At 41.5% G+C, this 15,654-nt stretch overlaps 1 protein-coding gene across 2 annotated transcripts in view; it reads left to right on the top strand.

Moving 5' to 3' along the window:
- Positions 1 to 3,909: 3,909 nt before the first annotated feature.
- Positions 3,910 to 15,654, top strand: part of pm20d1.2 (peptidase M20 domain containing 1, tandem duplicate 2) — a 41,352-nt gene continuing 29,607 nt past the window's right edge. For both annotated transcript variants that reach the window (XM_060938084.1, XM_060938083.1), the window contains exon 1: positions 3,910 to 4,318. In XM_060938084.1, coding sequence (XP_060794067.1) covers positions 4,099 to 4,318 — 220 coding nt within the window. In that variant the 5' untranslated portion in view covers positions 3,910 to 4,098. The remainder of the gene's footprint in view (positions 4,319 to 15,654) is intronic.

Here is a 15,654-nt window from a genome sequence, read left to right as displayed (position 1 = left end):
ACCCACAGAAGTACTGTATGTTAACTTGTTTTTATTCCAATTTGTCATGTTGATTAAATAAATTGTTGTACATGTTTGAGTACTGTCGTGTAACATTTTAAAAGCCTAAATTTGAGTATGTTAAATGTATACGTTTTTGTTTATTTTCCATTAAACTTTCAAATTAAAAATGTCACTTAAGTTGCTTTTTATTCCACAACAGCAGGTAGCATCTAGGAGTGGTATCTTTTTAACGTGATAGCAATGTTGCCAGGTCCACAGTCTCTACATATATTTTTTTTTTAATTTCCCATTTGACTATAGACCACTTGCATGTGACGTCACAGCCGATCCAGATTGTAAACAGACGCCATCTTGTCGGTCAAACGCCATATTTCCGCCTTCTACTTCTACCTTTTCTTCTGGAAAACCCTACTATATACAATTCTACTACAACGTCAACTCCACTGAAAATCAATAAAACATAAGACGAGTGGAATCCTGTGTCCGAGTCCTTCCCTTTCAAGTTTGGGAAACCCATAATGCTCACATTACACTTGACAGTAGGCTGCCACGGGACCCTGACAGGCGTGCAAAATGGATTGCTGCTATCAGGTATACCATATATACAGTAATAGTGATAGACTACTGATACTTGATCTAACTGGTAATATAAAATATTCAACTATAATAGTGGATATGGCGGCGCATGATGGGGATGCTGCGGCTACAAGCTCTCCCTATCTGTGCACGTTTTTTATGTTTTTTGTGTGTATTTTTGCGTGTTGTTCGTCTGTACCGGACTTCAATATCCACTACAACCATATGGACTTACTGGACATTGGTTTCCAGCAGAAAATGACGGTTTGTAGCGATTTCCATCGCATGCACAACATTCCGGACGAGACAGCGAGACCAGCGGGGTCTCCGTGGATTGTTATCGGGTCTGGCAGGTGAAGGAGGCGGCGTCGGGAGAGGAAGCAAAAGCGAGGCTGCAGAGCCGGCCTGTTGACTAAGCTCAGAAAACAGCCACTCAAACCTCCACTGCCAAGCCTCTACCTCTCCAACGCCAGATCCATGGTAAACAAAACAGACGATTTGGAATTACCTTATTCTATTCTATTATCGGCTGGTCAGTGCTATACTAGATACTACTGAGATATCTAGTATCAGTACTAGTACTCAATACTTAAGTGACTTACCCGTCCAATGAGGATTGTTATTTTCTTGTTTACAAGATGCCACATCTGAGGGGGCTGACAAATCCTGAATTTCTGTAAAGATAACTGTCCAGAGATTTATAAGTACGCAGTGCTTCACCACTGAACAGCGAGGGAAAGTTAATGAGGTAATTATGCACATCTGGGTATTCCACCTCTGGCAGTTCAATATCCACTGACACGGTCGTGAAAACTACGTCCGGTAATCGATAAGGGTCACTAATCTGTAGGTCGTTTATTTTAGACATATATCTAGTTATCTGTTCATTAGAAAAATGAGCCGTGTAGTCCGTCGGTTATATTCAACTGTGTTGTTGACCGACAAGATGGCGGCTGTTTACATTCCAGCCGGGATTCGGTCACGTGACTGCAAGAGGTCTATAGACTGTTTGCACATGACGTCGCATGTCACATGACCCCCTCTGATTTAGCCGTGTCCATCATCTTTGTGGAATAACATATGCGTAGCAACAAGTACCTTAGCTGATAACTGCCACAAATTTGCGCAGTTATCAGCTGCTCAAACAATTCTGCTAAGGCTGGAGTCAGATTGTTTAGTTTATCCGCTGTTAAAATGCAAGAAGGACCCCAAATGGAAGATCTAACCCGTAGATGACCGAGGCAGTGACTTGCAAATCTGAACAGATCAGACATAAGAGACCAGCTACAAATGTATACGAGTATGTGCAGATCATTTCGTAAAGGGTAAGTTTATATTTCTACTGTTTATGTGAACCATAGACAATATTTTATATATAATATAAGATGCGACATACTGTAAGTGATATACATGTAAGCGCTACTCCAATTTATATTGCAGTTACAAATGCATAGCACAAAGCCCCAGTAAAATGTAGGTAGTTGAGCTCGGTAAAATGTTGCCTTAGAAGACGTCAATGATCAGGTTGTACGGGGGGGGGGGGTTGTGTAACATTTGCCAACATCAGGAACCTACTAGATCCTTATAGTAAACTTGCGCTAAACTTTTTTTCATCTGCTTTCCAGTGACGAAGCTAGTAGTTTGATGATGAAGAACAACAACTTTTATTCATCACGCTTGTGAAATTCCTCTCTGCATTTAACCCATCTGAAGCAGTGAACACACACACCCAGAGCAGTGGTTGACACCAGGTAATTCACAATGTCTTTGTAATTCACACTCGGCCACATCCGTACATCGTCTTCATACTCTGCAACATTGCTGTACGGATCCATCCCTGTATCTGACTTTGTCACTATTACTCAATTCGTGATACGTTTGCGAAAAATTACAGTTCGCCAATGTACTCTTCTTGGTCGCCATGGATGCTCTACCACAAAGACGACGGACACAACAAAATCGGACAGCATCATGGGCGATTCATGATGTAAGTGCAAACGGTCTTCTTCTTTTGGCTGCTCCCGATTAGGGGTCACCACAGCGGATCTTTCGTCTCCATTGCTCCCTGTCTTCCGCATCCTTCTCTACCACACCTGCCACTTTCATGTCCTCTCTCACCACATCCATGTATCTCCTCTTTGGCCTTCCTCGTTTTCGTGTGCCTGGCAGCTCCATCCTCAACATTCTCCTTCCAACATGCTCTGTATCTCTTCTCAGGATGTGCCCATACCATCTCAGTCTCATCTCTCTTAGCTTAATTCCCAAGCTCTCCACATGTGCTGTCCCTCTGATGTGCTCGTTCCTTATCCTGTCCAACCTTGTCACTCCCATCGCAAACCTTAACATCCTCAACTCCGCCACCTCCAACTTTGCCTCCTGTCTCTTCGTTAAGGGTACGTTCTCCAATCCGTACATCACAGCTGGTCTCACTACTGTCTTATACACTTTTGCTGGGACTTTCCTATCACAAATGACTCCCGAAATCCTTCTCCAACTGCTCCACCCTGCCTGCACTCTCTTTCTCACCTCACTATCGCAGCCCCCATTTTCCTGCACAGTTGACCCCGGGTACTTGAATTCACCAACTTTCTTTACATCTACTCCTTGCATCTTCACTACACTCTCATCCCCATTCTCATTGATGCACATGTATTCTGTTTTGCTCCTGCTCACCTTCATTCCTCTTCGTTCCAATGCATACCTCCATCTCTCCAAACCCAACTCTTTTCTACTTTCACCACATATCAGAACATCATCCGCAAACATCGTGTTCCATGGTGACTCTTGCCTCACTTCGTCCGTAAAGCTATCCATCACTATGGCAAACAAACTGCAAACGGTCTACAATAGTGAATTAACCGGTTAACTACACTCTAAAAAATAATGGGGCCAGTACCGGTTCTTCAGGTCGATGCCATAGAAGAACCTTTATCAGGGCTTCAAAGAACCGTTCATGCAACAGTTCTTTAAAGAACCATTTAAACCATTTGTTTGAGCAGTGAAGACAGATTTGTGTAAACATAGCCTATGTGCATTGACCAGCAAATGGTAAGAGAATGCCAGGCTCTGAAGAACCATTTCCAATGTGAAGAACCTGTCGCATAATGTAATGGTTCATCACAGAGTTTTGACTCTCCATGGAACCATCCAGAGATTTGAAGAACCACTGAAGCACCTTTATTTTTTAGAGTGTAATGTAGAACAAAAACATGGTAAATGCACAGAAAGTTAAAATAGAGTACGTCTCCTTTAAATGACTTTGTACAGGGGTGAACTGGTGTTCTTATTATGAATTACATGAGCCAGTGTGTAACTAAGGGATACCACTTCTTTTAAGAATGTCAGTCTGTTTGTCTGTCTTGCGTTACTTTACAGATAATGTTAACGGGTTTGTATGATTTTTTTTTTAAATTAAAACGTTTTGGAAGGCTTATATTTCGATTGACTTTTAGGATTTGGGGAGTTTATTCACGCAGACCTGGCAACCCCATTTTCAGCCATTAACTCACCTTGTGAAAAATGACAGGCCATAGCTCTCGACCCAGAATAATCACATTTCTGAAAATGATGGCGTTAAGTCTGTTATTTATGCTGCTTGTTTTGTTTCTCGTGGCTACAACAAGGACTTTTACGTTAGAGATAAATGCAGGACTTCGGCTTGCACGGTGGGGAAAAACAGCACACATATCTGCTGATCTAAGCACCGAGCAGAGGGAAACCCTGCTCACACACTTCAAAGGTAACCAAGTTGAAGTTCTACTGAGTTTAGGGTTGTTTTACAATCAGGGTCCGCAAGCTAAAAATCACATTTAACACTTATTATCTTCAATATCAAAAGGCTTGACTAAATAAACTTGGTTGTTTATTGTAGCCCTGTGATAGCTCTATTTACCATGCAAAAACAAATTGGTGATAACGTTATTTTTGGTGAATGTATGGCAATATACAGTGGTGCTTGAAAGTTTGTGAACCCTTTAGAATTTTCTATATTTCTGCATAAATATGACCTAAAACATCATCAGATTTTCACACAAGTCCTAAAAGTAGATAAAGACAACCCAGTTAAACAAATGAGACAAAAATATTATACTTGGTCATTTATTTATTGAGGAAAATGATCCAATATTACATATCTGTGAGTGGCAAAAGTATGTGAACCTCTAGGATTAGCAGTTAATTTGAAGGTGAAATTAGAGTCAGGTGTTTTCAATCAATGGGATGACAATCAGGTGTGAGCGGGCACCCTGTTTTATTTAAAGAACAGGGATCTATCAAAGTCTGATCTTCACAACACGTTTGTGGAAATGTATCATGGCACGAACAAAGGAGATTTCTGAGGACTTCAGAAAAAGCGTTGTTGATGCTCATCAGGCTGGAAAAGGTTACAAAACCATCTCTAAAGAGTTTGGACTCCACCAATCCACAGTCAGACAGATTGTGTACAAATGGAGGAAATTCAAGACTATTGTTACCCTCCCCAGGAGTGGTCGACCAACAAAGATCACTTCAAGAGCAAGGTGTGTAATAGTCGGCGAGGTCACAAAGGACCCCAGGGTAACTTCTAAGCAACTGAAGGCCTCTCTCACATTGGCTAATGTTAATTTTCATGAGTCCACCATCAGGAGAACACTGAACAACAATGGTGTGTATGGCAGGGTTGCAAGGAGAAAGCCACTGCTCTCCAAAAAGAACATTGCTGTTCGTCTGCAGTTTACTAAAGATCACGTGGACAAGCCAGAAGGCTATTGGAAAAATGTTGTGTGGATGGATGAGACCAAAATAGAACTTTTTGGTTTAAATGGTGAGCGTTATGTTTGGAGAAAGGAAAACACTGCATTCCAGCATAAGAACCTTATCCCATCTGTGAAACATGTTGGTGGTTGTATCATGGTTTGGGCCTGTTTTGCTGCATCTGGGCCAGGACGGCTTGCCATCATTGATGGAACAATGAATTCTGAATTATACCAGCGAATTCTAAAAGAAAATGTCAGGACATCTGTCCATGAACTGAATCTCAAGAGAAGGTGGGTCATGCAGCAAGACAACGACCCTAAGCACACAAGTCGTTCTACCAAAGAATGGTTAAAGAAGAATAAAGTTAATGTTTTGGAATGGCCAAGTCAAAGTCCTGACCTTAATCCAATCGAAATGTTGTGGAAGGACCTGAAGCGAGCAGTTCATGTGAGGAAACCCACCAATATCCCAGAGTTGAAGCTGTTCTGTACGGCGGAATGGGCTAAAATTCCTCCAACCTGGTGTGCAGGACTGATCAACAGTTACCGGAAACGTTTAGTTGCAGTTATTGCTGCACAAGGGGGTCACACCAGATACTGAAAGCAAAGGTTCACATACTTTTGCCACTCACAGATATGTAATATTGGATTATTTTCCTCAATAAATAAATGACCAAGTATAATATTTTTGTCTCATTTGTTTAACTGGGTTCTCTTTATCTACTTTTAGGACTTGTGTGAAAATCTGATCACGTTTTAGGTCATATTTATGCAGAAATATAGAAAATTCTAAAGGGTTCACAAACTTTCAAGTATGTCATATTTAGCAAAATTACTTGTGTCATTTAGAAAAAGTGCTTTTTTGACCACCGGTAGCTCCAAAAGGGATGCACTTAAATCATTCTTTATACCATAAAACAAATATTTGGTTCCATATCATTGGAAACATAGTTAAGTTTTAATGTTGAATGCCAGTAAGTTTTCAGACTATTTTGATCAAATTAGTATGTAATTGTGTAAAAAAAAATGTCCTCTCCGAGACAGCTAATTTTTCAATATAAAATAACATATCTAAAATGATTATTTTCATCCTAAAATGTGGTCAAGATATTGGGACATAAATATTAGAGACAACTAACACAAAGCTTACAGCCTTATATTTAAAAGCACTATGGAAGTAGTGGATTCTGAATTGTCAAAAAAAAAGTTCTCTCCGAGAATCACTTCATTTGTTTCTCCCAGCCCTGCTTAAAGCTACACTTAATCTTCTTTATCTTATAGCAGATTACACAAAACTACCATACACGTATGTCAAAAAATTACCTGAAATCTGTTCTTTAACTTGTCCTTCACTTAAAAACTGGTACAAGAACCAGTTTGAATCAATTTGAATTTTGGACCCCTGTGACACAAACTTTGTACCCTGATTGTAAAACAACCCTTTAGTCAAGTGGTAGGGACTGACCGAGTGTGATTGTTAATCTTTTCTCATTTCAACAATGAGCAATGCTGGGTGTTAGTATACTGGTGGTACACTAAAAACCAGTAAACAACTAACCAGAACAGGAATTATGTATAAACTCTCAGTAACATCTTTTTAAGACATCAAGTAGCTCTATTGTTCTAGAGCACAAAACTTTTACAGATTTTTGCAGGTAGATTTGAGATTTGTGGTCAAAATTATTAGCCCCCTTTGTGAAATCAGACATAACCCTTTGTTTATCCATGAAAATGACAATTTCCAAAAATGTGTATAGTTTATATGATTCTAAAAGAGAAAAGACAGAATGGCCACTAAGTTTGATGATATTCATGCTCTGACTTGTAAAATGACATGGTCAAAATTATTAGCCCCCTGACAATAGTGCACCCTTTCTAAGAAGAAACCTTTATTTTGTCACATGCACACTTCAAGCACAGTGAAATTCATCCACCCATCTGAAGCAGTGAACACACACACACACACCCAGAGCAGTGGGCAGCCACATTACAGCGCCCGGGGAGCAGTCAGGGGTTAGGTACTTTGCTCTTTTGCAAAGCTGCTTTGTGACAATGTCGATTGTTAAAAGTTCTATACAAATAAAATTGACTTGACATCAAAATAAGCAACACACCAGAAAAACAGCAAAGACCTCCCTGCTGAGGATCTGTTAGAAGTTTACAGGAGAAAGAAAGGACATGGCTTAGCTACAGAACTGTCAAGAGCTTCAGGTCCATGTTGCAAAGTAGGTGTATGTTCATGAGGCTCAGTTTCCATGTACAAAAGTGTCAATCGTCAACCATTCCCTTTTATTTATTAAGTTTTTTAAGAAACCTTTGCCACATGCACACTTCAAGCACAGTGAGATTCATCCTCAGCATTTAACCCACCTGAAGCAGTGAACACACACACACACACGCACGCCTACCCAGAGAAGTGGGCAGCCACACTACAGCACCCAGGGGTTAAGTACCTTGCTCAAGGACACTTCAGCCCAAGGCCGCTCCACGTTAACCTAACTGCATGTCTTTGGACTGTGGGGGAAACCCACGCAGACCCGGGGAGAACATGCAAACTCCACACACAAAGGCCCTCGCCAGCCGCTGGGTTCGAACCCGGAACCTTCTTGCTGTGAGGCGACTGTGCTAACCACTACACCACCGTGCTGCCCACCTGTGCCACAACTGACATCAACCTCTTTGGATAGTCCTTTACAAGGTTGGCACATGCCTCTGTAGGTATTTTGGCCCATTCCTCCTTGGCAAAGAGCTCCAGCTGGTCCAAATTGCATGGTTTTCGGGCATGGACTTTTTTGTTTTGAGCATGCGCCATAGATTCTCAATGGGATTGAGATCTGGGCTCTGTGCAAGCCCCTCCAGGACCTTGATTTTGGTGTCCTTTAGGAAGTTTTGGACCACTTTCGTTGTGTGCTTTGGGTCATTATCATGCTGAAAGACCCAGCAGCGACCTAAGCCTAGACTAAGAGCAGATGTCTTGATGTTATCCCTCAAAATGTCAACATAATCTTCCTTTTTCATGATCCCATGCACCCGAACAAGGCTCCCTGTGCCTGAGGCAGCAAAACAGCCCCATAACATGATGCTCCCACCACCATGTTTCACTGTGGGAACTGTATTTTTGGGGTTGTAGGCCTCGCCCTTCTTTCGCCAAACAAAGGCAACATCCATGTGCCCAAACAGCTCCAGTTTAGTCTCATCAGACCAAAGGACAGATTTCCAAAACTCATCTTTACCTTTCAAATGTGCATGGGCAAAGTTCTGTCTGGCTTTGAGATGCCGCTTTTGGAGTAATGGGGTTTTTCTTGGGCAATGACCTCGGAGCCCTCCACGATGAAGAGCCCTCGCTACTGTCTTCCTCGAGACCTCAACCCCAGAAGAGGCAAGGTCAGCAACAAGCATTTTGGTGGATGTGCGGGGATTCTTGCCAACATCCCTGATGATTTTTCTGTCTTGGGATTGAGACAATTTGCATTTTCGTCCACGCCCAGGTTTGTTACGGACAAAATGGAACTCCTTGTACTTTGCAATGATGCATTGCACAGCTGTTCTAGAGACTGTGAAGCGTCTAGAAATGAGAGTATAGCTTTCCCCCTTGGTATGGGCCTCAACTATTTTCTTTCTGAGGTCCAGAGTGATTTCTTTTGTCTTCGGCCTGGTTTTAAACGCAGACCCCTCTCAGAAATGTGTTCAACTGCCTCTCGGCCTGTTCCTTCGAGTCCCTTAGGTAACAGTCAATGCTGATTGGATGTTCAGGTGTTGTTTGGGAGCTAATTGATTGCACAGGTGTGGCTTGAAAGCAGACAGGCTGGTCGCGTGTGTTTTAAAAGCAAGAAAATTGCATGGGGGCTAATAATTTTGACCACCCCATTTTTCACTATTGAGAAACTATGAGATTAAGGATACTTAAATATTAACCTTACATCCCAAAATGCACCAGATACTATGGAATAACACTTGTGAATGGTTGATATTTTAAAATTCCATCAGTGTTACAAATTTTGGGGAGAATTTTATAGTAATGTTCCAAAATTTCATGGGGGCTAATAATTTTGACCTTAACTGTACACCAGGAAGGATTACACACAGGGACTACATATGAACACATGTATCCCGCCCATGGTAGACTTGTGATTGTTGTAGTAGTGGGCGGGGAAACAAATGTTACCCCGCCCCATAACGCCTTATGACCCAAGAATAAGTGATTATGGATTCAACATGTTTATTTTATGCTAACCACAGGGACATTTCTAGCTGTTGAAAAGACCAAGGGCTAAGCAAAGTTTTCCTGGGACTGTTTTTTATTTTTTTATTTTTTAAAAAGGGAGTTTGGCATAGATAGGTTGGGGAAGTTCTATCTAACTTAATATTTCATGTAATCACCCACACACATTCAAATGTTATGACATGTTTATTACTGATTTTTGCACTGCTCTTTTTAAATTGATGATGTTCGCTTCAGTTTCTGTCTCATTATCATCATCAACACCCATAATGTCTCAGGAAACTGAATCATGTGTCAATTGACTATTTAATATCACTAGTAAAATTTATCATGTTTAATAAAAATATCATTTCTCACTCACATATTTCTCCTTTAGGACCACAAAGCCACAAATTCTAAGCTACATTATTATATTACAACATTCAAAATCCCAGATGACATGCCATCTCATAAGACTATGATTATATTTATGTATTCCAAGTTTTTCTCCTCTTACACACACACACACACACACACACACACACACCATTTTCTCCAATGCATCCAGGCTCAGTTGACCGCAGCAGCTCATTTTATGACCAGGCTCAGTTTATGTTGACATTAATATTGCATGGCAAAAAAAAAAACCCAACCTCTTTTATCCCTATATGTGACTAATATGATGTAGGCTGGCTGGTTCTGTGTAGGCTGCATGTGACATTAAAACATATGAATAAATTATGAGGTGGCACGGTGGTGTAGTGGTTAGCGCTGTCGCCTCACAGCGAGAAGGTCTGGGTTCAAGCCCCGTGGCTGGCGAGGGCCTTTCTGTGTGGAGTTTGTATGTTCTCCCCTTGTCTGCGTGGGTTTCCTCCGGGTGCTCCGGTTTCCCCCACAGTTCAAAGACATGCAGTTAGGTTAACTGGTGACTCTAAATTGACCGTAGGTGTGAATGTGAGTGTGAATGGTTGTCTGTGTTTGTGTCAGCCCTGCGATGACCTGGTAACTTGTCCAGGGTGTACCCCGCCTTTCGCCCGTAGTCAGCTGGGATAGGCTCCAGCTTGCCTGCGACCCTGTAGAACAGGATAAAGCGGCTAGAGATAATGGATGGATGGATTAAATTATGTCAGGGCAACTATTGGTGTCTACATGAGCATAAATTGTTGTTGACCTGTTAAACTTAGTCGGGGCAAACAGAGCACTATTGTAGATATTCATTAAATCCCTCAAACATTTGAGCTCGCCTGGCTCATTAATCATACAGACCCTATGCTGTAAATTCAACATAACCAGGCTACACGGAGCGGTTTTTGTGCATCAACATAATTCAATAGGTTACATTGTTGATACATGCTATATATACACCCACGGTCAATGACTTACCATCTGATTTCATATTGAAAAATCTAACAGTAGTGGTTTGTGGGTTTTTTCCTTTTTTTTTTTTTTTTGAAGTCGTCTTCCAACCAGTTCTGAATGTTCTTCTGTTGGCGGTTTCCAAAATTTTGAATGTGCACTGTGGAGTGTTCAATTATGTCCCTCCCCCTTTTCTCGGACGCTGCAAGTCAAGTTCCGATCTATTTCATTCAGTTGTTTTCTATTAATCGTACTTTTTTTGAGGGCGAAAATACCCAAGGCTATAGCCCTGAGTGGTATGGGCTTAAGAACACCACTGGCTAACCATATACTAGAATACTTCTAAAAGACTTAGGTCCAACATCCTCTCATATCTAAAGACAATGTGTCATTTGTCACATTTGTTTTTAGTCACAGACTATCATTTTGCAAAGACAAGGGAGCTTTGCAAGACTGCAACTAGATTCTTTTTGAGAGATGTTCCTGTACCCACGTTGCTGCTTCCTGTTTGGTGCTGGAGAAAGCTCACCTATAGAGATCTTGCAGTCACGTGACCGGAAAGTACACAACCGCCATCTTGTCGGTCAAAAACACCGCTGAATACTGCTGCACTCGTGCACAGAATAGATCAATTTCAACCGACGGACTACACGGCTCATTTTTCTAATGAACAGATAACTAGTATGTCTAAAATAAACGATCTACAGATTTGTGACCCTTATGGCTTACCGGATGGAGTTTTCACGACCAGATTTTGAACTGCCAGCGGAATACCCGGACGTGTATCATTACCTCATTAACTTTCCCTCGCTGTTCAGTGGTGAAGCACTGCGTGCTTATAAATCTCTGGACAGTTATCTCTACAGAAATTCAGGATTTGTCAGCGACTCAGATGTGGCATCTTGTAAACAAGAATACTCATTGGATGGGTAAGTCACTTAAGTATTGAGTATAGCACTGACCAGCCGATTATAGAATAGAATAAGGTAATTCCAAATCGTCCGTCTTGTTTACATGGATCTGGCGTTGGAGAGGTAGAGGCTTGGTAGTGGAGATTTGAGTGGCTGTTTTCTGAGCTTAGTCAACAGGCCAGCTCTGCCTGTAGCCTCGCTTTTGCTTCGGCTCCCGGCACCGCCTCCTTCGCTTTGCTTCCGATAACAATCCACGGAGACCCCGCTGGTCTCGCTATCTCGTCCGGAATGTTTTTTTTTTTTTTTCTCGTCCGGAATGTTGTGCATGCAATGGAAATCGCTACAAACCGTCATTTTCTGCTGGAAACCAATGTCCAGTAAGTCCATACGGTTGTAGTGGATATTGAAGTCCGGTACAGACAAACAACACGCAAAATTACACACAAAAAACATAAACGTGCACAGGTAGGGAGAGCTTGTAGCCGCAGCCGTTGTAGTAGAATTGTATATAGTAGGGTTTTCCAGAAGAAAAGGTAGAAGTAAAAGCAGAAGTAGACCCAGAAGTAGAAGTAGAAGGCAGAATATGGCGTTTGACCGACACGATGGCGTCTGTCACAATCTGGATCGGCTGTGACGTCACATGCAAGTGCTCCATTGGTTGTTGACAATTGCTCATGCAATATCACCTGAGCCAAGGCATGAGCCAAGCCTAAAAACTTGATGGTAATATTAAACACAGTTAAACACCAAACGACTTTTCAAGCACTTTCACTGTCACAGGCAAATGTCCAACATTGGGATAAAATCGTGAGAGTTTTGCCTTGATCATTTGGTGTAATGCAGTATAACGAGCTAGCTTAATTTAGTGATAAATTTACAAATCCATGTTTAAAATTTAAATCTGGAATTTATATATTTCTGTAAAGCTGCTTTGTGACAATGTCGATTGTTAAAAGTTCTATACAAATAAAATTGACTTGACATCAAAATAAGCAACACACCAAAAAAACAGCAAAGACCTCCTTGCTGAGGATCTGTTAGAAGTTTACAGGAGAAAGAAAGGACATGGCTTAGCTACAGAGCTGTCAAGAGCTTCAGGTCCATGTTGGAAAGTAGGTGTATGTTCATGAGGCTCAGTTTCCATGTACAAAAGTGTCAATCATCAACCATTCCCTTTTATTTATTAAGTTTTTTAAGAAACCTTTGCCACATGCACACTTCAAGCACAGTGAGATTCATCCTCTGCATTTAACCCACCTGAAGCAGTGAACACACACCTACCCAGAGAAGTGGGCAGCCACACTACAGCACCCAGGGGTTAAGTACCTTGCTCAAGGGCACTTCAGCCCAAGGCCGCTCCACGTTAACCTAACTGCATGTCTTTGAACTGTGGGGGAAACCCGGAGCACCCGGAAGGGGAACCCCACACTGACACGAGGAGAACATGCAAACTCTGCACAGAAAGGTCCCCGCCGGCTGCTGGGCTTGAACCCAGAACCTTCTTGCTGTGAGGCAACCGTGCTAACCACTACACCACCGTGCTGCCCAACTTTTATAAAATGAGTTAAATTTTATAAAATGCATTTATCACAAGGAAATTATTTGCTTCAATGGAACTTGTAAAAATGACAGATACTATTCCTGAAAATAATTTGTGGAACAGTAACCAGTCACTGACATGAGAATTTGCACTGCCGCCTGCCACTAGAGGGCGTTAGAAACATTGGCTTCACGTTTGAATCTCTGTTAGGACATCCATCCAAGGTACATAAAAACAAATAATATAAATAAAATAACTTTTTTTCTTTGAGTTTATACAATGCTCATGTCTGTGTATGCAGGTGTTTTTATAATGCCCAGTAGAACTCAAGTGCATTTTAGCTGTTTATTTAAAATGAAGCACATTTCAAACCTGGAAAATAGAGCAAGAAGAATATCAGAACTACATGGTCAGGGAGTTGATGAGAAATTATACAGGAGGCATTTATTAGCTCATTACCATGAGTGCATTATATCTAATGATGATGACAAAAAAGGAAGGGTAGCTTAGAAGTATATCATAGCTGTCCTGTCACATCAGGCACAATGTGGCAGAAAGAAATGTTGGAAAGTGTTGATTTACTTTGCAAGTCACGATAAGAAATGAATCTTCTTTATGAAGAACTGACACAGCAGGCATAACATTAATGCTGGGATGTTTACTGTATGCACATTTGTAGTGCTGTACTTATGTCATAATTATTTAAAGGTGCTGACAGCAAAGTCATCTGAAATTTTTTTTTTTTAATCGTGCATGGCATTTTCCTATGTCCCACAAGAACAATATCACATGGATGAGATGTGATCATTTTGATGTGCTGAGGGTCGCTTTCCTCTGTTTTGGGACTGAATATCCTACCTCTTGAGGTAAACAGTATGGCCCTATGGAAATAGCTGAACGCGAGGAGCTTTAGCTAATTAGCATAACTATGGAACTGTGTCACACTAAGGCCCTGTCCACACGGCAACGGATTCAGGTGAATCTGATAAAATTGTTTATCGTTTCGGCCTGGCGTCCACATGGCACCGGCGTTTTGGGTGCCTCAAAACGAAATCTTTTGAGAACGGGTTCCAGAGTGGAAAAATCTGGCAACGGCCCCATTGTGAAATCGTCTGGATGAGTAAAACGGATTTGTTTACGATGACGTCACAACCACATGACTGTCAGTGCTTCACGCCGGGTAGAAGTGTAACGAACTCAATGCGAGTTGTCAACAAATCCTATAATTTGGTTCATGAAACGCGCTTACAAAATATTTTCACTGTGAATATTTATTGTGTAATGGTGCAAAGTGAGAGACAGAGAGAGAGAGAGAGAGTGAGAGAATAGCCCTTAGGGCAGAGTCTTTAGTCCAAACACTGCGGAAGCAGTACCAAACCGCGCACCTCCCGTGCACTTTCCAAAAACAAAAACAATCCGGCCAGCAAAAATAGGAAAAAAAAAAGGAGCGATCTCACCTCTTCAGATGTTGGTTTAAGTCTGACAATACATTCCTCAAAAAGGGCGTAGAAGAACAAAGTAATCCATCAACGTGTAGCATTCAATTTATTCCGGACCATTAAAGAATTCTGGAGGATATCAGAATGTTGGCGTACCGGCTTCCATCTACCCCCATTCATTCCTCTTTCCGTGTCATTCATTTTACGCTACTGATTAATAATCAAAACTTTATGTGGCTGATGCTACAGAAGAAGGAGTTTATGCACATGCGTCTACTACTTCTATTGTTCTGGTGTCTCCGATGGGACCGTCTTACAGTGCACGTAGAGGTGTGGCATGTGTATTGCATCATTTTCAGCAAGCGTTGCGTTGCCATATGTACCTGATATTTTACTGATCCGTTGCCCATGTGGACGCGATATTTAAAAAAAAAATCTCGTTGCCGTTGTCGTGTGGATGTAGCCTAAGATGGTGACACGCGGAAAACATCGTGACTCTGCATCGACTTCGGAGAGTTTTGAGTCACAGGGATGTAATTTGTGGTTGACATTCGCGAATAGATCCATGAAACAAAAGACGAATATATCTTTTCTCTGTTACTGCTTTTGTGTTATTGTTTTTTTCTCTGTAAGATCAAAACATTAGGTGTATAACTCCGTACTCAGACTCACCAATCCAAGACAAGTGCTGCAAATTTCTTTGTCAGATTTTGCGCCTGTTTCATCCTTCAGTCGATTCCAGTGGTTGTTCTTTCCCTTCAAGAAAACTCTTGCGGACAACCTTTTGGCTTCCATTGCTTTTCTGGCGCACTTTCTAGTTGATTCGTTTTCATATTTTCCTTTTCTTTCCCACTGGCTTTTAGCTGGCGGGAGAGCAGAGTCCGCCATGTTTGCC

Source organism: Neoarius graeffei, chromosome 13 (genome assembly GCF_027579695.1).
Source record: "Neoarius graeffei isolate fNeoGra1 chromosome 13, fNeoGra1.pri, whole genome shotgun sequence".
Classification (NCBI taxonomy): Eukaryota; Metazoa; Chordata; class Actinopteri; order Siluriformes; family Ariidae; genus Neoarius; species Neoarius graeffei.
The sequence above is the reverse complement of the archived record's forward strand: the minus strand, read 5'-3'. Positions and strand labels throughout refer to the sequence as shown.